Source organism: Myxine glutinosa, chromosome 1 (assembly GCF_964187855.1).
Source record: "Myxine glutinosa chromosome 1, kmMyxGlut1.1, whole genome shotgun sequence".
Lineage (NCBI taxonomy): Eukaryota > Metazoa > Chordata > Myxini > Myxiniformes > Myxinidae > Myxine > Myxine glutinosa.
The window spans coordinates 25,924,043-25,951,294 of NC_136261.1; the positions used below are offsets into that span (position 1 = coordinate 25,924,043).

Below are 27,252 nucleotides of genomic sequence, written 5' to 3' on the forward strand. Positions count from 1 at the left end.
GAGCGTGGTTTGTAGTATGTGGTGTGTAGTGCATGGGTGTGGTTTGTGGAGTGCAATGTCTGATGTGCGGAGTGTGGTGTGGTGTGGGTGGGAGGGGGAGGAGGAACCTTGAGTGGGAGCGGGAAGAGGGAAGAGGATCCTTGACTGGGAGTATGGGAGGAGGGGGAAGGGGAGGGGAGGGGGGAGAGGAGTGGGATAAATCTTGACTGGGAGGAGGAGGAATCTTGAATGGGAGAAGGCGGAGGAATATGGAGTGGGAGGAGGAGGAATCCTGAGTGGGAGGAGCAGGTCGATGACGACGCGAGGAAGCATGTCCGGAAGCAGGAAAGGTCAAAATTGGCCATACTGGGCTACGTAATAAATGTATGGTGTTTCATGGTGCCGTGTGGGGAGGTGCTGCAGACGGTGATCGGTTCATCCCTCAGATATTTCTTACTCGAATTTTCTCACATTAAATACATATCAGAATAGAATATAAAATATTGCCATTCTTTTTGATGCTAACACCAAGTAACATATACGCCACCTCTTAAAATAAAACATTCGTAAAATATAAATAGGATTAACGTCATTTGTGAAGCGAAACCGGAAACATGGTACGGTACAGAATGTTGGTCCAGGCGGCGGTGAAAAATAGTTCCGGTTCCCCTAAAATTTATTATATTTATCAATTTGGTAGCGTTTGTCACGGACTCTTCTTCATTCATTTGAAGAGTTGAAATGACTCGATTATAAGGAGCGCTGTGTGGTTCAAGTCCACGAATTAAAAATGGCGGTTCATCTTTCACTTTTGATTACTCACCTGCAAATGACATAAAGTGGATGTTTTAAAATAGATGTTAGCTTTCTTGACGTTCATAGACGCTGGTAGACATCATTGAGACAAACACCAATTCCAAGATGGGATGGGAGAAGAGAGGATTATTTTGGTGACGTCAAAGCTCTGTTTCCGCCCCTTTGTGTGTCGCTCCGCGACGTCAAGCAGTCCCCGTAAACTGTGGCCTTTCGTTCTCCACAGAGTACGATTCCGGTAAATAGGGAAAGTCCCTGAACGTACGTCGAAGCATCCTGGAAAGAGCTAAGATCTTCGGACTGGTGTAGAAAGCGTTGCGAGTTGGAGTCCGTCGGACATTGGGCCGAAGAGCAAACAGGCGGCATCGTGAGCAAGGAACGCGGCCTGTCTTTCTAATTCGTCGTTTGCCTCCTTCCAGTCCTCCATTTGGACCACACTTGTCTTTTTCTTATAGCTTTTTTTTCCCCTTCGTTTCCACGTCGTGTCGAGACGTTGGGCCGCCGATTGGCGCCAGTTACAGCGCCATTCTCCTCTCGTTCCGCCAGCATGGGAAACGCGGCGCCGACGAAGAAAGGAAACGAAGCAGAGAGCGGTAAAGATAAAGGGGGGAAACATTCCTATGACCTATACCTCGTCGATGTGATCATTCATGCTCTGGTTGCCTCGTTATAATCACCTCATCAATTTTAACCTTCAAAAATTCATCGCACCGCCTTGTGCCATAAATACTAATAGTAATAACAGATATATCTGTTCTTCCCCCCTCCCCCCAACCTTTTTATTTACCTTGCCTCCCCTCCTTTTATCCCCCCCCCCCCCCCACCCACTCTAGTTTGTATTCGTCTCCCCCCATTGTATTCGTCTGCCACCCCACATTGTATTCGTCTCCCCACCCCATTGTATTCGTCTCCCCCCCCCCATTGTATTCGTCTCCCCCCCCCCATTGTATTCGTCTCCCCCCCCCCATTGTATTCGTCTCTCCCCCCCCCCATTGTATTCGTCTCCATCCCCCCATTGTATTCGTCTCCCCCCCCCCCCCCCCTCCCCTCTCACCCACTCTAGTTTATATTCGTCTCCCCCCATTGTATTCGTCTCCCCCCCCCCATTGTATTCGTCTCCCCCCCCCCCCCCCCATTGTATTCGTCTCTCCCCATTATATTCTTCCCCAAACTCCTTATATTTCTCTCACCCCACCTCTCGTATTCCTCCCACACCCCCTCCCACTTTGTATTCCTCACTCACCCCCCATCTTGTATGTCTCTGCCCCCCCCCCCCCTTGTATGTCTCTTCCTCACCCCCTTGTATTCCTCTTCCTCACCCCCTTGTATTCCTCTTCCTCGCCCCCTTGTATTCCTCTTCTTCACCCCCTCGTATTCCTCTTCTTCACCCCCTCGTATTCCTCTTCTTCACCACCTTGTATTCCACTCCCTCACCTCCCCCATCACCTTGTATTCCTCTCCCCCATCACCTTGGATTGCTCTCCCACCTCGTCCTCACCTTGTAATCCTCTTCCCCGCTCACCTTGTATTCCTCTTCCCCGCTCACCTTGTATTCCTCTTCCCCGCTCACCTTGTATTCCTCTTCCATGCTCACCTTGTATTCCTTTTTCCCCTGCTCACCTTGGATTCCTCTACTCCCTCACTTTGTGTTACTCTCCCCCCTCCCCCTGTATTCCTCTACTCCCTCACCTTGTATTCCTCTCCCCCATCACCTTGGATTAGCCTGGTGTTGGCTAAGCGGTTAGGGTGCCGGCTTGGGATCCTCGGACCCTGGGTTCGAATCCCGGTCGATCACTGAATTAACGCCAAGGGGGTTGACTCAGCCTGTCATCCTTCCGAGGTCGGCAAATTGAGTACCAGCTTGCTGGGATGAATGATCCCGGTGTGTTCCCCGGTTTAGAATAGGTACACCATATGTATCCCTGTGCATGCCAAGAGCGTGACCAAGGGTTGGCGTCAGGAAGGGCATCCGGCCATAAAAACATTGCCTCCAACAGGGAACCATGATTGTCATGGGGCCCGCAAGGCTAACCCCCGCTCTAGCGGGGAAAATGGCCTTAAAACGATCATTCATTCATTCATTCATTCATCACCTTGGATTGCTCTCCACCCTCGTCCTCACCTTGTGTGCCTCGCCCTCCTCCCCCTATATTCCTCTTCCCCCCTCACCCTGTCCTGTATTCCTCTACTCTCTCACCTTATATTCCTTTCCCCCCACTCACCTTTAATTCCTTTCCCCCACTCACCTTTAATTCCTTTCCCCCGCTCACCTTTAATTACTTTCCCCTGCTCACCTTGGATTCCTCTCCCCTCACCCTGCATTCCTCTACTTTCTCACCCTGCATTCCTCTACTTTCTCACCCTGCATTCTTCTACTTCCTCACCCTGCATTCCTCTACTCCCTCACCTTGTGTGCCTCTCCCTCCACACCCTGTATTCCTCGACTCCCTCACCCTGTCCCCCCGACTCCTCACCTTGTGTTCCTCCCCTCCTCACCCTATGTTCTCTCCCCACATCGCACAAACCCATCACACCACCTTGTGCCAGATATATGTTCTGTCCCCTCCCCCCCAACCTTTTTATTTACTTTGCCTCCCCTCCTTTTCTCCCGCCCCCCCACACGCCCCCCCCCCCCACCATGGAATCTCTCCACCCCGTTGTGTTCTCTGCCACCTCCCCCCTCCCTCCCCCCATTGTATTCTTCCCCACCCTCTCCTGATATTCCTCTCACCTCCCCTTTGTATCCCCATCCCCTTTGTAGCCCTCTCATGCCCCCTCCCCCTATTGTGTTACTCACCTCCCCCCCCACGCCCCCACCCTTGTACTCCCCTGTCCCCTCCTCGCCTTGTATACCCCTATCCCTCACCTGTATTCTTTTCACCCTCCTCCCCTCACTTGCAATCCCCTGCCCCATGTATTCCTCTCCCTCCCCATGTATACCTCTCCCTCCCCATGTATACCTCTCCCTCCCCATGTATACCTCTCCCTCCCCATGTATACCTCTCCCTCCCCATGTATACCTCTCCCTCCCCATGTATACCTCTCCCTCCCCATGTATACCTCTCCCTCCCCATGTATACCTCTCCCTCCCCATGTAGTCCTCTCATCCCCCTCTTTCCCGTCCTCTTTCCCTCTCCCCGTCCTCTTTTCCTCTCCCCGTCCTCTTTTCCTCTCCCCGTCCTCTTTTCCTCTGCCCGTCCTCTTTTCCTCTGCCCGTCCTCTTCTCCTCTCCCCGTCCTCTTTTCCTCTCCCCGTCCTCTTTTCCTCTCCCCGTCCTCTTCTCCTCTGCCCGTCCTCTTCTCCTCTGCCCGTCCTCTTCTCCTCTGCCCGTCCTCTTCTCCTCTGCCCGTCCTCTCCTCTTCTCCTCTGCCCGTCCTCTCCTCTTCTCCTCTGCCCGTCCTCTTCTCCTCTGCCCGTCCTCTTCTCCTCTGCCCGTCCTCTTCTCCTCTGCCCGTCCTCTTCTCCTCTGCCCGTCCTCTTTTCCTCTTGTCATTTCCGTTTTTGTCGTCGCCCCTCCCAGTTTTTGTCGCCGCCCCTCCCAGTTTTTGTCGCCACCCCTCCCAGTTTTTGTCGCCACCCCTCCCAGTTTTTGTCGCCACCCCTCCCAGTTTTTGTCACCAACCCCTCCCAGTTTTTTTCGCCGCTCCTCCCAGTTTTTGTCGCCGCCCCTCCCATGTTTTGTCGCCGCCCCTCCCATGTTTTGTCGCCGCCCCTCCCATGTTTTGGCGCCGCCCCTCCCATGTTTTGTCGCCGCCCCTCCCATGTTTTGTCGCCGCCCCTCCCATGTTTTGTCACCGCCCCTCCCATGTTTTGTCGTCGCCCCTCCCATGTTTTGTCACCGCCTCTCCCATGTTTTGTCCGCCGCCCCTCCCATGTTTTGTCGCCGCCCCTCCCATGTTTTGTCGCCGCCCCTCCCATGTTTTGTCGCCGCCCCTCCCCGTTTTTGGCGCCGCCCTCCCCGTTTTTGTCGCCGCCCTTCCCAGTTTTTGTCGCCAACCCTCCCCATGTTTGTAGCCACCCCTCTCCATTTGTCGCCGACCCCATTTTTGTCTCAGCCTCTCCCCAGTTACCTCCCCAGTTTGATCTGCCACCCCACCTCATTTTTGTCTGCTACCCCACCTCATTTTGGTCTGCCACCACTCCCCATTTAGTCCGCCACTCCCCACCCTTATTTTGGTCTACGACGACTCCTCTTTCTCCCCATTTTGATCGACAACTCCTCCTCTTTCTCTCTATTTTGGTTTCCTCTATCTCCCTCTTTTTATATCCTCCTTTCTTTATTTTAGTCTTTCCTCCTTTATCCCTATTTTCATCTCCTACACCTATGAATTTTCTTCCATCTTCATTGCTGTTCCATCCCCTACTTTCCCCATTCCTGCTGAATTTCCTCACTCGGTCTCTAATTTTATTATGAAACTCCATAGTTTTCATCTCTTTTCCTGCACTGTGAATGTTTCGCCCTTTAGTCTTTTTGCTTTTGTTTGCCTGCCACTTATGACGTTCTTTTCTTTAAACATTGTAAAGGTTGGTGAGGTAAAGCTGATAGTAATTTTTTTTCTTCATCATAATTATTTGTTATTATTAGGGTGTGAGTGGTTCCTATGGTTACACTGAATTGTTGGCATTTCATTTGTGCTTCTTGAATGTCACATCGTCAGCATGCCAGCATATCACCGATTGATAAATCCCGTATTGAAGATGCCTTAAAGACGAATCATTGCCATTGTCGTTGTTATTTTGTACCTGAGAGAACTTTATCATTTGCATGGGTGAACTCACTGACTCGGATTACATTGACAACATTTATAATAAGGTGATAGCAAAATAGTGTTATTATAACATGTACATCATGGTGTAATTTCTGATCAAAGATTCACATCTTTAATTTTTCAAACCTTTCATTCTCACATCTTGAGAGGTTTCACTTGAAGATGTGTGGAGTCTGGCCATTCCCTGCCCTTGGTAGCTCTTTCGGGTGTATTCTGCGTCATTGTTTAATTGATCACTATCAAAAAGGTTTTTGCTTGTCATCAGATGCTGAAACGCCTCACAGCTTTTTCTAGTTGCTGTTGGTCGCAGATTCTAAATGATGCTTTGGATTCAAACCCTGAAAGCTTCTTGAACAAGTGGTTTGAGCTGTTGAAGTGTATTAATTAGTCTGTTTAATATCGAAGAGTGTAAAACTATTCTTCTTCCTAATTCGGTGCCTTGTCTGTAATACTGTATTGTCTATTGATTTGCGGAAATGGTGGTGCATGGAATACAAGCGCATCAAGCCACGATTTTCTTTTATAATCTCTGGGCGTGCTTCCTGTCGCTTCGCTGATGGGTTTAATCAAAAGACAACGTGTTGTCCTTGACAAACATATTGCATGTATACCTGTGTGTAAATGAGGATGTAAAATGAAGTAAAACCTGTGACAGGATCTTGCATTAATGCTCGGGGTCCCTTGGCTTCTTCCTACAATTCTGAAAATGCGGCCTTTTACAACAGCAAGTTTGTGATAAAAAAAACAACAACTCATTTTTACATCTGCCACCAAAGATGGATGGAGGTTATGTTTTCACTGATCTCTGTCTGTGAGCAGGATAACTCAAAAAGTTATGGACGGACTCGGACAAAACTTGGTGGACCAGTTGGATGTGTGACAAGGACGAATGAATTAGATTTTGGTTACAGTCTGGATCCAGCCTTACAGTGGGCTACAAAACTTAAACTGTTCAGCCTGGTGGAGGTATGCGCTCTACCGAGTGCCGTTCTAGTTACCCTCGCCAGAGGAGAGGTTATTACATTTGAGTCCATTTGTTTATCTGTCTGTTTGTACGCACAGAATAAATATGATTTTCTCTGCAAACGTTAGCCCGATTGACAGTAAATTTTTATCAAAATTGTGCCTCCTGTAGAATTTTGTAATGATAATTATGACGTCATAGGTCACGTTTTATGGTTGCCATCTTGGAAAAACCGAAAAACTTTGCACCTCTATATCTCTGAAAGCGCTGCATAGAAAAAATTGGCATGGCTCCTTGTAAAGAACTCTCCATGGGGAATAACATATGTTAATGATGTCATAAGTGCCTCCATTATGACGTCATAATTCGACAAGTACAAAACTTCATCTGATAAAGATGAATTTTTTTCCCTCTGCAACCGATTGACAGGAAATTTTCACCATGGGTGCACCTCCTCCTGTAGAATTTTTTAAATAATAATTATGACGTCATTTGTCATGTGGTTCGGCCGCCATATTTGTTTTAACACAAAAGCGTTTGAAAAAAAAAAAAGCGTTAAAAACCACTAAAAACACCTCCTGGCGAGGGTCTGCAATCTCTGATTGCGTTTTGTTGTTGTAATTGTTTTTTTGTCTGTCATCGTTTGTGTGCCTGCTCCTTCCTTGTACTTCAATATATTTTTATGTTGCTTCGAGAAGTATTACTATATTTCCTTTGTGCTCCTCAGTGTCCTTGTAAAGGGTTCCTGCTCTGGTCGAATAATAAATGTTACCGTTGGAACCACTGCATTGAAGCTCCATGTTCTGCTTCTCCTTCCTCAATCCCAGAAAGACGGGCTTTAAAAACAGGCATGTTTTTGATTAAAGCAACTAATTTTTGTTTCAAGTAAATCGAGTACCTGTAATTTCAAATTTCTGGTTCTCAACTTAGTTGGAATTACCTTTCCAACCAGGTGAATGAATTTTTACCATTCCAACTGTACCATTTATATTATGGTAAGACAACAGAAAGTCTATAGAATAACCCCTGACTATCTCCTCTCCTTCTCCCTCCTTTGTGCTTTGAATATTTCCCTATTGATTCTTCTTTTTTTGCAATTGTTTTTATGTTTTGCTATGCATTATGTTTTGCACTCTGTCAAAGCGTCTTTGGGCTCCCTGAAAAGCGCTATATAAAATAAATGCATTATTATTATTAATAAAGTGCTATGGATGGAGTTACCGACCGACCTTTTATAATATACAAATTACCTGGGCACCTGGATGTGTATATATCGATGTGTATGTATATATATATATATATATATATATATATATATATATATATATATATATATATATATATATATATATATATATATATATATTTTATAACCAAAGAATCACACCAACCCTATGACATGACGCTGACGTCATGTGCTTAAATTATACCAACACATCACCTCCAAACAAGGAGGCATCCGTGTGGTACGTAAGTCTTTGCAGGCTGAGATTAAAGCTCCATGGTCACAAATGGACAAAGGCAGAGATGTCGATCTAGATTTCGCCCTTATTATGGGCTCATCAGGACAACATACTGCAAATTGTTTATTTGTGACCAACCTAAGCCGCTAATAAACACAGATTGAACCTCCCAACTTGACTTGGAAGCAAGGCACAGATTGAGTCTCACCCCAGCAATTGCTGCACAACCTGTGAGCAACAAGTGTCGCCTACCACGCAGACCCATTGTCTCTGCCTTGCAAGGAGGTTTGCAGTCAGGAATATTAAATTTAACAAAAGAAGCAGGGCACGATACTTGCAACATCCACCCTTCCCCAAAATAAAAAATTGCATGGATATATCACATTGTCCATTTCATTAAGATTAAAATTGATGATTTTAATCAAAGCTTGGGTCAATCAGATTAAAACTGATGATTTTTCAGATGAAAATTGATTTTAGAAGTTTGACCTTGAGTTGACCTTTGACCTTTTGACCTCAAATAGTTGGCTTCCCCATTCCATGATTCAATATGCAAAAGGTGTTCAATATTCAAGTCCATCGGATGAAAAATTTCCCATTCATATTGTCCATTTCATCAAGATTAAAATTCATGATTTTAATGAAAGCTCAGGTCAATCATTTGGAAACTGATGCTTTTTCAGATGAAAATTGATTTTATACGGTTGACCATGAGTTGACCTTTGACCTTTTGATCTCAAAAAATAATTGGTTTCTCCATTCAGTAATTCAATATGGAAATGCTGTTCAATTTTCAAGTCCATCAGATGAAAAAAATGACCATTTTCGAAATCTGACCAAGATTATCTTTGACCTTTGACCTCAAAAACAAATAGGCTTCTTCCTTATGACCAACTCTACCATCCGGTGAAGTTTCGTGAAGATCTGTTTAAAATTGTGACCTGTAGGCAAGAGACAGACAGAGAGACAGAATGAAAAATCACTCAAAGAGCGACACTTGGCAAAACAGAACAAAGCAGAATGGCACTCAAGAGAGAATCCTTTTGACCTCACAAATAATTGGTGGTTGAATTCAGTTAGCTGATATGAAAATCCAATTCAAATTTAAAGTCAATCAGATGAAAATTGAGGCTTTTAGAAATTCAAAAAAAGTGGTTGACCTTTGGACTATGTTGACCTTTTGGCCTATGCTGATCTCAAAAATAGTTGGTGGTTGAATTCAGTTAGCCGATATGTAAATCCTTTTCAAATTTCAGGTCAATCGGATGAAAATTGAGGCTTTTAGAAATTTGAAAAAAGTTGTTGACCTTTGGCCTATTTTGACCTTTTGGCCTATGCTGATCTCAAAAATAGTTGGTGGTTGAATTCAGTTAGCCGATATGAAAATCCAATTCAAATTTCAAGTCAATTGGATGAAAATTACGGCTTTTAGAAATTTGAAAAAAGTGGTTGACCTTTGGCCTATTTTGGCCTATGCTGATCTCAAAAATAGTTGTTGGTTGAATTCAGTTAACCGATATGTAAATCCCATTCAAATTTCAAGTGAATCAGATGAAAATTGAGGATTTTAGAAATTTGAAAAAATGTGGTTGATCTTTGGCCTATGTTGACCTTTTGACCCCAAAATATATAGTATTTTGTCAGACCACGAACTCTACCATATAGTAAAGTTTCGTGAAGATCGGTTTAAAATTGTGACCTGTAGGCAAGTATAAGTGAGCGGACAGTCAAACACACACACAAACACACACACAAACCGGAGTGATCAACATACTTGCAAAAAAAATTTTTTTTTTGGACAAGCAATAAGACCAACCAATATACTTGAAAAAGCTGGCCAAATGGAGTGGCCAGACAGAAGCCAAACAGTTCAATCTTGGTTTCATCAGACCGTAGAATCTTGTTTCTCACAGTCTGAGAGTCCTTTAGGTGCTTTTTTGCAAACTCCAAGCGGGCTTTCATGTGTCCTTTCACTGAGGAGAGGCTTCCGTCTGGCGACTCTGCCATAAAGCCCAGATCGGTGAAGTGTTGCAGTGATGGTTGTCCTTCTGGAAGTTTCTCCCATCTCCACACAGGATCTCTGGAGCTCAGCCAGAGTGACCATCGGGTTCTTGGTCACCTCTATTACCAAGGCCCTTCTCCCCGATTGCTCAGTTTGGCCGGGCGGCCTGCTCAAGGAAGAGTCCTGGTTGTTCCAAACTTCTTCCATTTAAGAATTATGGAGGCCACTGTGCTCTTGGGAACCTTGAATGCAGCAGAGATTTTTTTTGTAGGCTTCCCCAGATCTGTGCCTCGACACAATCCTGTCTCTGAGCTCTGCATGCAGTTCCTTCGACCTCATGGCTTGGTTTTTGCTCGGATATGCATTGTCAGCTGTGAGCCCTTATATCAGGGGTTCTTAACCTTTTTCCCTACTTGCACCCCTTGCAAAGCACCAAGTCGTTCTCGCACCCCTGTCCCCACTGTCATGAAAGAATAATAAAATTATCATAGCTATCAAGAACAGATTCATCATGGTTTTAAATGTATTTATATTTTACAAATGTACATATTTGGCAACTAAATGATTCATTACAATACCAAGGTAACTTTAAATTAGTAAAGATTTTTATTCCATTTGCTTGTACTTTGCATGGTGTGTTGCAAGAAATTGTGCTTGTGCACCAAGCTCAGTGACTTCTTTGCTGTTGTTTGTTCTCTATTATGGTATGGAACCTCGGCGTCTTGGAGCTGAGTGCTATTCGCATGTCATGCTGAGCATCCAACCGATTTCTGCACTTGGTTTTGATATGAAGCAGACATGAAAATCCAGTTTCACACAGATACGTGGTCGCAAAAGGCACTAGCACAGCGAGAGCCTTCCTAGCTAGTACAGAAATGTTTCCAGCTGAGATGCCCAAAAGTGCTCCAGATGACCCTCGGTGAACTCCATTTGGATTCCATGGTTGCTTCTCAAATCGATGAGATCTTCTTTGACGTCACTGTCGTCATCAATATCCTCCAAATTTATCCGGAAAGGGTGCCTGATCCAGTTATCACACGCTTGCAGCTCTGCACACGAGAAGTAACCATGGAATGAAGTTTGCAGCATTTGAAGATGTTCAATAATAGTTGAAACAAAGCCAGGTTGCAAGGAAGCATCCTCAGTGACTGTTCCTTCAAGGGATGGGAAATTCACCAAATTTCCCTTCGTTACACGCCTAATCCATAAAACAAGTTTTTCTTTGACTGCAACCAGCTTCTCGCTTGCAGTCACAATGGTGAGCCCCTTTCCCCGCAGAGAGCGATTGAGCTCATTGAGTGCTGTGAACACATCAGCCAAATAGGCAAGCATCTGAACAAACTCAGGAGAATCAAAATATTCAGCTATGTCTTGTCGCTGTTCATGGAGAAACTGCTGAATTTCCTCTCGCAATTCAAACACATGGGATAATACACAACCACGTGATAACCATCTCACTTCTGTGTGATACAATTGCACAGTATGTTCTTGACCCATTTCTTCACAAAACAACTGAAACAGTCGATGATTCAAAGCTCGACCACGAATCATGTTCACTATTTTCACACAAACATCCAAAGTCTTCCTCAGGTTTGGAGGCAATGCTTTTGCTACAAGTGCATGCCGGTGAAGAAAGCAGTGGGTCATCTTCATGTCTGGAATTTATTTTCTGATTAGTGCAGCAAAGCCTGAACGGTTGCCCAACATGACTGGTGCTCCATCAGTACATATCGAACCAATCATGTTGAGATTGAGTTGGTGTTTTATGAAGAATTATTTTGTCATATTGAACACATCTACAGCTTGCGTAGTTGCTTTCAGTGACTGACAGAAGAGAACATTTTCTTCAACTTCTTTGTCCTTTTCGTACCGAACCACTACCAGTAGCTGACAGCAGTTTGACACATCTGTTGTTTCATCCACTTGGAGGCTAATCTTCACTGGACTAGCCTTAATATCTGCGACAATCTGTTCCAGAATATCTTAACTCATGTCGATGATTCGGTTATGTATCACATCATTTGATAAAGGTACTTGTTGCAGTTTTTTCTCTGCCTCCTTGCCGAGAATAATCTTTGCCATTTCAAGGGCACACGGCTTTATCAGTTCCTCGCTAATTGTATGAGGTTTCTTTGACTTAGCAACCTGGTATGCAACTTGATAAGAGGCAAGCAACATAGGTTTCTCTGTTGGTGAAAATCCATACGTTGGCAAAGTGCCGGCATGATCAAACCTAGCTCCTTTTGGCTTTTAATGTTGTGATGTCGTTCCCTGCATCCCTGCCGCCATGTTTGCTCTGGAAATGTTCATTGAGCTTTGATGGTTTCAAATTTGAGTTTGAGAACATGACACTGCACAGGAAGCACTGTGGGCGTTGTGTACCATCCTTCTCCGTAATACACATGAAGCCATATTGAACATAGTCATCGTTCCACCTTCGTTTATTGGACATCCTGAAGACTAACCTAGAAAAAAACAAAAACGATGTGGCATTAATATTGACTACTAGCAGAAGTACCCGGCGTTTGCCGGGTCGGGGTGGGGGAGAGGGGGAGGCAGGAGAGGAAGGGGTTCAGATATATGCTGGTGGGTGAATGTGGCTCACGTTTCTGAGGTAAGTGTGATGCCCATCAGGAAGAAGAAGAAGCCGTACTACCAACTTTGTATACTTCCGGAATTGTTTGATTTATTTGTGTTCAAATGTCTGGTGATTGTTTTGTTTTTATTAATGCGAATGTGTACTTGTATATAACTGTTATTAATTTTAAAAAGCTTAGGCATGATTGAGCGGTTTTTTTTTTTGTTTTTTTGTAACTCTAAAAAAAACCATCGTTTTTCGTTTTTTTTTTTTTTTTTCGGCGAAAACACTCCCAGTCACTCACTGATGAACCTCTGAAAGTTTGACGAAGATCCGTTCAGCCATCTCTGAGAAAAATGGCAACACAGGCACACACACACACACACAGACATCTCTCTTATATAGTACACAACACAACAACGTGCATTTTAAAGGCCATTTTCCCTACTAGAGCGGGGGTCAGCCTTGCGGTCCCCATGACAATCTTATCCATTTTGCCCTATTTTCTGCATCTCTCCTTGTTAACCCCCTTGCCCGCATTTCTTCTTCCACCATCTTTAGCCAAGTCTTTCTCGGTCTTCCCCATCCTCTACTTCCTTCTACATTCATTTCCATCACTCTTCTCAACCAGTCACTTTCATCCTTCCTCAACACATGACCAAACCATCTCAACCTGTTCCTCTTCACAGCATCAATCACAGGCTCTATTCCCATCATCTTTCGCAATTCATCATTTGTCTTCCTCTCTCTCTCAACGATACTCCGCACATCCGTCGAACCATTCGCATTTCCACCCTTTCCAACCTTCGTTGCTGCTCTACGTTCATTACCCATGTCTCGCTCCCATAAATCATAACACTTCTCACACATGCAGCATACACCTTTCCCTTCAGCTTCAACGACACTCCCCTCATCATCAGCACGCCACTCAGTTCCCGAAACTTCTTCCATGCACATCTCACTCTAACAACCGTTGCCGAGTCTGATCCACCTTCTCCATTCAGCATGTCTCTGGGGTAACAAAATGTTTTCACACCTTCCAGCTTCACGCCGTCTCCAAGATCCAACTCAACATTTCCTCCATCTGCAGCTCCCTCTGTGCACACCTTACATTTGAATGTAGCTGCCACACTGGTTAATGACCCTCTCAGACCACTACATTTTTGATGAACCCACTCAGCGCACATTGTACATTGAATGGAGTTCACTCTGACACCCTTCCTACACACAGCACAGGGCCACTTCCCAGTTCTTTCCACCTCACCACATGCTTTACCACTTGCCATCACCTTCGTCTTTCCGATATTCACCTTCAGACCTTTTGTCTCAATACATTCCTTCCACTTGTTCATCTTTTCATTCAGTCCATCCATACTTTCCGCAATCAACACCAGATCATCTGCATACAACTCCCACGGTAAACCCTCCTTTACGTTCTGAGCCAGCACCTCCATCACAGCTACAAATAGTAGTGGACTTAGTACCGACCCCTGAAGCACTCCCACCTTCACCTCAAACTCACCACTGTTCCCGTCCTTCGTCCTTACAGCTGTGCGCACTCTTTTGTACATTGCCATCACAACTCTGATCAACCATTCCTCCACTGCTAACTTCCTCAATGCCCAATGCCCATGTCAATACTTTGCGTGGAACCCTATCGAATGCTTTCTCCAGATCAACAAACCCAAGAAACAACTTCTTTCTCTTCTCCATGTACTTCTCCTGCAACTGCCTCACAATGAAAAGCGCGTCTGTCGTTCCTCTTCCTGGCATAAATCCAAACTGCATTTCGTCCATCTTCACTTTCTTCCTCATCTTCCTCTCCAACACCCTTTCCAATACCTTCATTCCATGCTCCAATAACTTTATCGCTCGATACGAGCCACACTCCAGAGGGTCACCTTTCCCCTTGTATAGAAGGACGAGGGTACTCAGTTCCCAATCCACTGGAATGCGGCCTTCTTTCACCACCAGATTACAGATCTCTGTCATTCTCTTCACACCCCAACTTCCTGCTGCCTTCAACATATCTCCCACAACTCCCGTCGGCCCTCCCGCTTTTCCACTATTCGTTGCTTTTATCGCTTCCTCAACTTCCTTCTCAGTTATCTTCTCTGCCGGTCCTAAAACTGGGTTACTTTCTATGTTGCCATCCCATTCATTCTCTGTATTCAACAGCATTTCCATATATCTTTTCCATCTTCCTTTAATTCCATCTGGGTCGACAACGATTTGTCCCACTTCATCCTTCAAGCAACTCACCCCCATCACATCACACCTCTCTTTCGCTATCTGCTTTGCAATCCTGAATACTGCTTTCTGACCCTCTTCCGAATCCAAGCGTTCTCCGAACATTTTCCGACATGCCTCCTGCGCCTTTGCTACCTCTTTCTTTGCAGCCTTCCTGGCTGCCTTATAAATTTCATGCTCTGCTGTTTCTGCTCATCTGTTCTGCAGAAACAGCAGAACCTTCTGCCTTCTGCCACTCCTTGAACTTCTTCCTCTTCTCGTCAATCTTTCCAACTTCATCATCCCACCACCATGTTTCCGAGTGCCTCGGTGGTCCTTTTGTCCATCACATACCTCACCAACGGCTCCCAACAGACTAGCTTTCATTGACATCCAACCACTTTCAAGCTCAACCACATCATCCTCTACCCTACTCAGCCTCTCTTTTAATGCCTCCCTTACTGTCACCTCTTTCAACCTCCACACCTTCATTCTCGGTTGGTACTTCACCCGCTGAGCTCTCCTCGCACCTTTCACCGACAACCAAGTGGTGCTGTGAAACAGCCTCCTCCCCCGGGATCACCTTTGTGTCCCGGAGGTGCCCCCTATCTCGCCTACGCACCAGCAGGTCGTCAACGGTTGTTGTCGACCCACCTGACGTGTATGTAACAAGCTTATTTTCCTCTTTCTGGAACTGAGTATTACAAATCAACATATCAGCTCCATCAGCAAACTCCAAAATCCTTTCACCTTCTCCGCTTCTCACACCATATCCATAACCCCCATGAACTCCCTCAAAACCATCCATACTCCTTCCCACGTGTCCATTTAGGTCTCCTCCCACCACAACAACTTCCTCATCTTTCACGTTTTCCATCAGCTTCTCTATCGCACACCAGAACTTGTCCTTCTCTTCATCGCTTCGACCAACCTGTGGAGCATATGCTGAGATGACGTTCACCAAGAGCTTTCCAATCATCATTTTCACCATCATCAACCTATCACTCAATCTAGTCACACTCACCACATTGTCTACAAACTCCTCAGAAAACAGGACACCAACACCATTCACGCCCTCCAGGCACCCTTGCCACATAAACTTGTATTTCTGTCCCTGCCTACCCTTCACCATTCTCACACCACTTCCCTTCCATCTCGTCTCTTGCACACAACATATGTCCACTCTTCTTCTGACCAATACTTCCACCACTTCTCCTGATCTCCTTGTCATTGTCCCTACATTCCATGTCCTAAAGGCTAAACCTCAGAAACCGATCTCCACTTCGGGCTGTACTCTGCCCATATGTAGTTGTAATTGTCATGGTTCTCTTTTTGAGGCAATGTTTTTATGGCTGGATGCCCTTCCTGATGCCAACCCTCTTAGTCGTCTCTTACGACACGCAGGGATACGGTGTACCTATTCTAATCCAGGGTACACACTGGGAAACGTTTAAAACATGGAAATTTTGGGGGGGGATGGGGGGGGGGCGGCGTCAGCATCACGGCTGCGGTTTCAACATATTTTCATAATATTTAAACAAAACCATGAAAAATAATCTGGGAAAAGTCTCTAAGTGAGAACGTGGATTTGAGAAAGAAGGAGCAGAGGTGGAAGAAAAACGAGATATAGGGGGCGGGGCACAAGTCGAGACGAGGAGGAGAGCGAACAAGCACGTGTCCGGGAGGAGAGAAAGAATTAATACAGAATTTTTTGTTTATTTGTTTGTTTTGTTTTTAAAAACGTTGGACAAAGGGTAAGATGTTCGTGAGAGGTCGGGGGGAGAAAAGAAAATCAAAGAAACGACCAAATACTATGAAGGAAAGAACTTATATTCACAAAATACTGACGGGGGGGGGGGGGGGGGGAGAGGAGCCTGGAAAGACCAGGCCACGCATGAGGTGCGAATAAAAAACGACTAATTACACACAAATTTGCAATAATTACAAAACTAAATAGAAACACACAATAACACATACACAATAAAATAACCAGTGGAAATTTGACAAAGACACGAATGGGAAAATACTCAAACTTTGATGTCGTGAGAGATCGAAGCAAGTCTCGTCGCTCGAGGGACCGGAAGCGACCGGAGAGCCTCTCTTATATAGTAGATAATAATTAATTAACATATTAATAATAATAATAATCTATAAATTATATATATATATATACGATAATATAATTATTATTATATAATTATAATACAATAATTAATTAATATTGGGATATTAAAACCAAGAAACGGTATACTATAGCCAAACCAAGTTTACATACTTAAAAACAGTCATCAGGAGATCTCACTACAGTGCACGTCAACACTCCTACTCGCAGGCCAGTCTACACCCCACGCTGGAACTACAGGAAATGACTCCAATACCTTTTTGCCGACTATTTATACATGAATCCGCCACCACGATAACTCCGCCCCATCGCCGACAATCACATACATGTATTCGCCTCTTATCTCTCGTTCTCCTTTGCACGCTACCAAACGTAATATACTCACTCTATTACATCAGCTCTTGTTTCAGAGCATAATATTTATTTATGTGGTCAATTGCATCATAAAAGTGACAATATATATATAATTTTTCTCCACATCCAAAAGATCAACCATGTTTGAGTACAACATACTCGCACCCATAATAGACCTGTCTCGCACCCCCAAGGGGTGCGAGCACCCCTGGTTAAGAACCCCTGCCTTATATAGACAGGTGTGTGCCTTTCCAAATCATGTTCAATCAATTGAATTTACCACAGGTGAACTCCAATCAAGGTGTAGAAACTTCTCAAAGATGATCAAGAGAAATGGGAGGCACCTGAGCTAAATTTCAAGTGTCATTGCAAAGGGTATGAATACTTATGTCAATGTGATATTTCAGTTTTTTCTTTTTAATAAATTTGCAAAACTTTCTAAAATCCTGTTTTCTCTTTGTCATTATGGGGTATTGAGTGTACATTGATGAGGGAAAAAATGAATTTAAACGATTTTAGCACAAGGCTGCAACATAACAAAATGTGAAAAAAGTGAAGGGGTCTGAATACTTTCTGAATGCACTGTATGTAATGTGCAGTTATGGTCCAAAAGGGACTGGTAAAATAGGCTCCACTGCACATGTTGTGTACAATTCTTTCATCTAATCCAATTGTTGCTGATAATGTGTGCACACATCGCACTTGTCCAACACTTGTCCCAAAGAATGCATCACACCCAACATGTCTGCAATTGGTTGGAACATAGTACATACTAATACTAACTTTGATAATTTTTTTAACAAGTTAGATTTCACACACTTTCTTCTTTTTTTTTTGTATGCAATATCGAGTATCGTGTATGAGCTAACATTAATCACAAAAAACATAAACGGATATAAAACGTATAATGAAGGGAGCAGGAGACAAGATGGGGAGAGAGAGGAAAGCCACAAGTACAACAGTAGAGAACATGGACATCGGGATATCTGTGGTAGGGAGAGGGCTTGGGGGGAGGGGGCAGGGGAAGGAAGGGGTGAGAGAGGTAAAAACAAATGGACTGGACTCCTTTATGTTCTTTCAATTGAGCCTCTTTTAGTCCGGTTGCAGGAGAAACGTTCAGGTTTCTCTGTTGTACCTGATAATTTGTACCTGATAACCACCCCATAAAGGTCCAAGCATATAAGTAGATGATATCATGTGTGCCCTAACACCTCTCAATATAATGTATGAAATGCTTCATAACCCTATCTGGGCTGCACTATTTTGGGGGTTAATTTGACAGGCCAGGTCCATAAAACTATCCTTTTGGGTTGAGTGGAAAGGTGGCGGCCTCTTCTCTTTCTGCCCCACTATGAAAGGTTGTATGTACAACTCCAATCTCCAAGCGCTTGGGTGACTTGCAGTGGAGATTGAATGAATGATCGTTTTAAGGCCATTTTCCCCGTAGCCTTGCGGGCCCCATGACAATCATGGTTCCCTGTTTGAGGCAATGTTTTTATGGCCGGATGCCCTTCCTGACGCCAACCCTTGGTCGCCTCTTACGATGCGCAGGGATACGGTGTACCTATTCTAAACCGGGGTACACGCAGTGGAGATTGGCGCACGGTATAACCCCCTTTTAATTTTTTTTCTGGCACAAATTTTCCGTCTCAATATCTGATGTCACTTTTGTTTCTTGTGAAACACTTTATCATTCGTATGTGGATTACATGAGACTTGTCAAAAGTGCAGCGGGAGACAGTGTTTTGCAGCCGCGTGTGTCTGTCTGTCTCTCTGTCCAGGCAATAACTTTTTTTACCATTTGAGCATTTGTTATAAATTTTTCAACAAACCCTTATGAGAATATGGAGAACGCAACTTAATAATTTGATCAAAATGTCAAAGATCAAAGTCCAAGTAGGTTTGATAGCCCTTATTAGCCCGCCCGACTCTGCGCATAGCGGGAAGATTTTTTTTCTCCCTTCCGTGTTTCTTTATTTACCATTTGAGCTTCAGTGTGTCTGTCTGGGCCATAACCTTTTTACCATTTGGGATGTTGTCATGAAATTTTCAACAAACCTTTATTATGAGAAAGAATATATAGAGCACTAATTAATAATAATTATTTATTTATATGTTTTGCTTCTATTTGAGTGTAAAATCTCTTCCTCTCCATATCCCTCTCCCCATCCCCTCCTCCTCCCTCCCCCTCTCCACCCCACTCCCTCTCTCCCTCCCTCTTCCCCTCCCCCTCCCTCTGCCCCTCCCCTCCACCTACCCCTCCCTCTTCCTTTCCCCTGCCATCGCCCATTCTCTCTCCCACTCCCTCTCCCACTCCCACTCCCTCTCCCACTCCCATTCCCTCTCCCACTCCCCCTCCTCCTCCCTCTACTCCTACCCCTCCCTCTCCCCCTGCCCCTCCTTCTCCTCTCCCTCTCTCTCTCCCCCTTCCCCTACCCCTCCTCCTCCCCGTCCCTCTCACCCTCCCTCTCTCCTCCTCTCTCCCCTGCTCTCTCTTTCTCTCTCTCTCTCTTCCTCCCTGTCTCTCCCCCTCTCCCTACCCCTCTCTGTTTCTCTCTCTTTCTCCATCATCAACTGGGCAGTCTACTGAGATGGACTTCTTTTTTTGCATCTTGACTTTTTTTTTGGCGTGCTGTGCTTTGCAGCCTCATATGAAATAATTTGTCTTGTCTTGATGTCGTACCAAATTTAGCCATGAGTGCACCAACAGCTTGAACTTTATGATTGTGCTGTGAATCATCAATATGGCAATTTGGTTGAAACATTTTTTTGTGCCAAAACAAAATGTTTATTTTGACCTCAGTCCTGAGTTTTACTGGACAAATTGCATCCCTCACTTGGTTTGTACACCCCCTGATTCCATACTTCAGAAATGGCGAGACAAAACCACCTGCGAAGCAGTTTTTTTATTTTAATGCTTGATATATTTCCACATTTTCCTGTAACGATGAGCTTAATCCTTATTTTCAGTGCCAACACTGCTTACTCAATTTATATTTCTAGATTCTAAACTTTCTGACAATAACATTGTCTAAGATTATAGCTGAGCAAATTTAAGTTCATTGAATTTCTTTTGAGCTTTGACAAATTATATACTTTGCAATGTTACTCCAAAAGCTCAACTTGCTCGAGCTTGAATTTTTAAAATATGTTCAGAATAAAAAGACTTTTACGGCTGCATGAATTGCATGGACACATTTCTGATAATATGGAATAGTTCAACAGACCCAGTGGAATTGCAGCTGGATTGTCTGCTCTGAGTCTAAGAGGTCGGTGGTTCGATTTTGACCCTGGCCAAGTCATACCAAGTCTTTAAAAATGGTACGTGCTGCTTCCTTGCTTTAACGCTCAGAACTGAAACAATAGAGAACAGATAAATCCTCCAGACTGGCACCCATAGCTAGGAGGAAATTCCTCTGTAATTGCCCGACAGTGCGGAGAGGAAAAGCGACATCGTAAAGATGCTTGTACTCAGAGTGCTCTGGGAAGTCACTTCCCACAAGCTGTGGCTGTGTTTGTCTGAAACCAAGGCCAGTGCTGACTTTTGTATTTGTCTACATTTCTGTGCATGATTTGTGTTGCATTTCCTCAATGGGCCTTAGACCCTGTCGAAAAAAGAGAAAGTACATTTTATTTTGTGAATTGCCTCAATAATTTGGTTACATGGCTGGGGAATACCAGTCATCTTACAATTGCTTCTAGACAGAAAATTGGTCATTGTCATATTTTATTGACTGATGAACTCTGATAGACTTTAAAATGAATAATCTTTTGAGTTGTTTTTTTGCAAAGTGTTTCACTGGTACGTGGGCTCTCCAGCTATTAAGCATGATGTGACAGTCGTGCTGTTTTTCTTGCAGTCAAGGAGTTCCTGGCACAAGCGAAGGAAGATTTTCTGCGCAAATGGGAGAACCCAATGCAAGTAAGTTGGAAATGCATTATTTAGTTTTCTGTTGATTGGTTGGCTACTTTGTTGTGTGCCGTTGGTTTATTGGGAGCCTGGTCTCTGGTGGCTTCTCTATCTTGTCTGTGAACAGGAAAGCTCAAAAGGTTGTGGATGGATTTGGATGAAACTTGATGGACAGGTTGGGTGTGTGATAAAGACAAACCGATCCGATTTTGGTGAAGATCCAGATCTGGATGTGGATCTGAGAATATTTAAGTGATTTTTCACCGTTGAGAGATAGAGCCAAAAACGATACACTGTATCATTGTTTTAAAATTACATTGTACAAATATAATTGTGAGGCCATAGTAATGAGCAGATTGCACAAAGGAGTTAACAATAAATTGCATATCTTGGAGATTATGACTGAAGAGTGTGCAGTTATCGGTGAAAAGTAGATCACGGAGCAACGTTTCTGTGATTCTGGACTTGGCCTTCAGATGCTGCAAATTGAAGACACTACCGTCGGTGCGAAATTGGATCATTACTCCACGGGTGCAATCTTCGAAGACATCATGAAGCATAGTGAAAAACACAATGCTCAATAATCGGGGAGCTAGGACAAGTATTTTCCCAGCAATAGATAGTAGGGCCACACCATGGTAGTTGTCGACACATGACCTATCACCTTTGCATTTGTACAGGGGAGCAATTATTGTGGCATCTTTGAAGGTCGGGGTATTAACTCTTCACTCCAGATGGTATTGGAGAGTTAGTTCAGTCGGGTGAGGAGGTTGACACCGCCAAATTAGAAAATCTCGGAGGGGATACCATCGTCACCAGGGACATTTCCAAATGACATCTTTTTGATAGCTCTGGTGGTCTCTAGTTTAGTCAGAGTGTGGGTAAGATCTTCTAGTGTAGGCTGCTGTGGAAGAGAGTCAAGGACCGCTTCCAAGATGGAGGAGGGGCAATTGAGGAGACCCTTAAAGTGTTCAGCGTAGCGCTCCAGGATCTTGTTTGGATCTGTGATGAGGTATTGCCAATCTGAGTTGCAGGGTGCGGCGATACCACAAGAAGACGGTCCATAGACTGCCTTTAGACCAGCATTAGAAGCACCTGAAATTATATGCATCGACTGCCTCCTGAATTTCATCCGCTCTTGCTGCTCACCGGCTATCTTTCATAGAAAGTAGTCTTGACTATGCGAGTCTCCTAAGTTGCAGGTAAGAGGAGTGTTTGCTCACTGAGTCGCTGTCATCAATCCAGCAAATATGAGCGGCATGCATGGATTAAGTAAACTGTTTATCTGGGAGGCATTCCCGTTGAACCAGTGTCAGAGACTACGCTTATGGAACAGAGAACTTAATGAAACCGAGAACGTCAGAAACTGCCCTGAAGGTGATGTCTTGTAAAATGGCCCATCCCACTTCATCACTGGTAGCAGGTAGATCCAATTGTTCCAAGGTGGCATTAAGATGTTGCTGAAGCTGTGATTGCACATCGCTGTATTTAAGCTGTTGAGTGTTGAGCTTTGTAGCAGGCCTGATACGTTGCCTTCTCACAGAAGGCTTGGTCTTGAGTGACATTTTACTCCCAACACGCCTTGTGGTCTAACCACCAGCCAGAGCCTCTCATGACGTGTGTGCTTGACATCATGGCAGTCGCCTTGCCCGACGATGACAAAATCGTTTAGGTGCCAAATTCAATATATATATATATATATATTAGGGTGGTCCTCAAATGTACACCAAAAAATAAAATTGGACTTTTTTCAGGCGCTTGTTGCTAAAATTGTTCCTTATTGTGAAAAAATGAAATGTGCCAAAGATGGTTTCTATACGACTTTATTTACTACTGTCACACATGAGTTGAAAATTACAATGTTTCAGTATCGACACACAAAATTGTTTTTAATAAACTAACACTCAGATGTAATCCCAAATCAGTAAGAATGTATGACAATCATCATAAACACAGCAAGAGTCCTCCAGACCATCGATTCCTCATTAATAAGTTCTGTGGTAAATTATTTCCTCCTTATCTTCTTTGCGTCGGGGAACTGATGGCGATGCCACTCAACAACTTGCAATAGGTACTGGCGCTGCTGTTCATCCTTTGTCAAGACTTGATTGTAGTCCTGTATTAATGCTACACCACGTTCTGCAAAGTCGTTGACAGTGGCAATACCGCGCAAGACTTGCTGTGATGACTGAAATGATGGGTCATCGGCCCACTCACCAGGGTCCTTTTCTCAGAAGTCAGTATTGACTTTGAATGCAGTGAAAATTCGCAGTGAGGCAGAAGTAACAAAATCTGCAACAGTCTTGGCAGCGATGGCTTCTTTTGCTGTAAGATCCACATGTACCTGTGGTTGAGGATTCTCTTGGCATTCTTCTTTAAGAGCAGCTATAGTCCGTGGGCTGAGTAGGGTTTACATGCACCCCCCCCCCCCCCACAACTTAACTTCCCGGGTATGTCCATGTACCCCCCACCCTAGGAGTTAGGAAAAATCATGTTAACAGAAAAAAAACTCATTCCCAAGGTACCTCCCACGCATATTTTGATGTTACCCCCCCCCCCCCTGTGTCAGTGATTTCCGAAAATTAGGGGTAGGCGAAATTCAAATGGCCATAACTTTTTACCTCGTCATCCTATGGTTGCATATGACCCCTCAAAATGTTTGTCCTGGGACACTCTTTACAATGATGTGTTATATGCAAATGAGGTCACCAGAGGTCAAACTATGAGGGAATGAGTTTTTTTTCTGTTAACATGGTTTTTCCTAACCCCTAGGGTGGGGGGTACATGGACATACCCGGGAAGTTAAGTTGTGGGGGTGGGGGGTGCATGTAAACCCTACTCAGCCCACGGACTACTACTATCATTCGCTTGACATCAAACTCAACACTATCGTCAAACAGAGCAAGTCCTGCCATTTCTTCGCTGAGGTACCACAAGTGATTGGAAAGCTTTTTGCTGGTGGCTTCGGCAATCACTGAATCAGGATAGAAAATGAGTGCTTTTAAGAGAGCTAGGTCTCCAGCGGGAGCACCAATGGCAGATGGAGCGCTGAACCAGGCTTTGGTATACACTGCTCCAACAAATGCTGTAAAACGCTTTATGCCAGTGAGTTCCTTTGGGGTCAGTCGAAACTGATCACGGAACAAGTAGATCTTGATTCCATAAATCACACGGGCCATCCATCTTGCCCGATGCATGGCTCCTGGCTGCAGGAAGCTGAATCCTCTCGGAGGACGCTCACCAAACATAATAATAGTCAACTCAAGAAGTTCATGGTAGTCATCTCGTAGTTGGCCCGATTCCAGTTTCTGGAAGCAGAATGAAAGACATCTTCTTTGCAACTTAAAAATACACCTGAAACTACAGAGTCCAGGTCATCAGGCATCATTGGTTTAAACTTGCTTTGGTCAATGGAATTCCAATTTGACTGGAAACGCTTGAAGACGGCCATCTCAGGTCCTTTTGATGGACCAAGAAATGGTTTGAATGCTGCCATTGCTGCCTCTACCACTAGTTCCAGAATGTGATGCTGGCATGCAAAATGTAATAGTGGTCGTCCAAGCTTTTGCTGCAAAATAGTGCATGCACCAAGTGCTGAACCAGTGTTGCTGGCTGTCGTGTCAAAGCTCATACCTGCCACCATGTCTTGCAAATGCCATTCTTCGAGGCATTGCATAACAGCAGCAGCTGTTGCTAGTCCAGTTCCTGCTGGCAGCTTTGGCATACCCAGAAGCTTTCCAGTTCCTTGTGGGTCACTGACAATGACAGGAAGGCGATCAACTTTTTTAGTCCCATCGTCTGGAAGGAGCTTGCCATCCCAATGAACCACCAGACTTGTGTTTGGAGCATAGGATGCCTGGATGTCACCTGCAATTGTCTTCCGTTGGATCCGCCTGGATTTCCTGATCGATGTGCGGTTGATGGCCAACTCTGAAGGGTCGTGTCCCAGAGCAGAGGCTGCTGCTGACAAGATGTGAACAGCTGATCGATCGCTAACCTTGGTGCGGTCGAGAGCTGCTGTTAGGTCCGGTGTAACAATGTTACTTGCACGCTTTCGGCTCTGCCTCTTTGAAGCAGATAGAACAGCAGAGTCGTCATGATCACTGGCTTCAGCACTGCTGTCTGTTGATGATGCTAGCTCAAGAGTCTCCTCTCGAGCTGCTTGCTTCTCTTTTTCATGCTGCTCTCTTTCAGTCAACACCTTGTCGCGTTGATGTGTCCGCTCCTCTTTTCCTGCTAGCACCTTGTCAACACCAACCATAAAGCCCCGTCGACCTGGCTCCCATTGTGCCTTAAGGAATTCACGGTCCTCTGGTATTTTGATCAGATCAAGGACATCAACATGAGCAATGTCAAATAAGTCACGTAGACCGGTTTGAAACTGCTCTTCTTTCTTTATCTGAGGACAGATCGCCGGTTCTTTCCTTTCAGGATGGATCTGTATTGTTCTACTTTTCTCTCTAGTTTTGCAATGATATTCCGCTCATCTGCAGTGGGGATCCGTGCTTTCTCCCAGATGCATAATGTCTCACGAACAACAGTTGTTGCGGCACTGCTTATGTCCAATTTCTCAGCATGATGTAGCTTAATGTATCGCTGCAGCATCTCTTGTACCAGATGTACCAGATTCTTGTACCAAGATGGGAGCCGAGTTTCTGGTAGTTTTCCAATATGGCAGCCTATCAGCCACACATGGTTCTTTTTTCTGGTTGCTCTTCTTGAAGTACTTGCACTTGCCATCATACCTGAAACAAACCGAAATAATTTCTCTTTCGTGCTGATTAGCAGATTAGCAGGGGCCATGTGACAGTGGTAAAAGTTTTCAAAATGAAATGAAATTTTACCCAATTTGTTTTCTCTACAGGTGTAATAAAAAAATGGAAAAGCACTTTAGAAAAGTTAATGTTTACATTTGAGGACCACCCTAATATATATATATATATATATATATACTGTATATATATATATATATATATATATATATATATATATATATATATATATATATATATATATATATATATATATATGTATATATATATATGTATATATATATATATATATATATATATATATATATATATATATGTATATATATATATATATGTATATATAAAGAAAAAGTTCCGGCTCTGGTCAGTGTGCAAGCTCCCTTGGTACACCAAACCGGGAGAAGAATCTTTCAACTTGAACCTGAGCTACCAGCCGGGCTTCCTGTTTGGGCAATAGGTAAGCTTCTGGCCATTTTGTGAAATAGTCCATTACCACCATGATGCTCCGGTTCCCTCGGCGGGTGGCTGGCAGGGGCCCAACCACATCTACTGCCACCCGCTCAAGCCATGTTGTGCACGTGGGGGTCCCTTCTTACCACGGTAGAGGTCGCAGGATCTCACCCAATTTTGAATGTCCCTGCCCGAATTCACCCAATAGAACCTCTGCCGCAATTTTGCCAAAGTTTTGGCCACGCCCAAATGTCCCGTTGTCCTAATCCCATGTACGTGCCCCATAACCACCTCCTTCAATTTGTCCAGCACAACGATCAACCAGGAAGCTACATCGACCGTTGGTGTGACACATTTTCTATACAAATGGCCATCCTTCAAACCCAACATCTGCCATTGTGCCCAATAGGCCTTTGCCTGGGCCCCGTGTGGAGCAATTTCTTCCCAGGGTCTTTTGTCCTCCTCCAGCCAATGAAAAAGGTGGCTCAAAACAGGATCCTCCATTTCACTCTGTCCAACTGCAGACAGTATAGTTCTTTGCGGATAACGCAGTAATTTCGTTCAGGCCTCAAAAGCGCCCGACTGTAATACGCAACAAGTCAGGAGACGATGATGGTTCACGAGCGAGCGGTATTCAATGACAAAGGACAGACTATAACCGAAACAGGCCCGGACTGGGGCGTCGGGGGCCCACGTGGCAGGTGTCGGCCCCCGACATGCGGTGTACATGCCTATTTACAAAGGGCCACAATGTGCTGCGTGCGCAGGCTTAAGAGCCAGCTGTACGTAATTGTGTGTGGTGGTGGCCTGGAAATGTCAGAACGAAGGTTACTGACCTTGAAATGAG

The 27,252-nt window shown here is 44.5% G+C and overlaps 1 protein-coding gene across 2 annotated transcripts in view; it reads left to right on the forward strand.

Annotated features, from left to right (window-relative positions):
* The first annotated feature begins 951 nt into the window (after nt 1-951).
* The window catches only part of LOC137421925 (cAMP-dependent protein kinase catalytic subunit alpha), a 117,721-nt gene continuing 91,420 nt past the window's right edge, over nt 952-27,252 (forward strand). The window contains exons 1-2 of one of the 2 annotated variants that reach the window (XM_068108516.2): nt 952-1,385; nt 21,134-21,195. In XM_068108516.2, coding sequence (XP_067964617.1) covers nt 1,340-1,385; nt 21,134-21,195 — 108 coding nt within the window. In that variant the 5' untranslated portion in view covers nt 952-1,339. The remainder of the gene's footprint in view (nt 1,386-21,133; nt 21,196-27,252) is intronic. The other variant, XM_068108525.2, reaches the window with a different exon arrangement.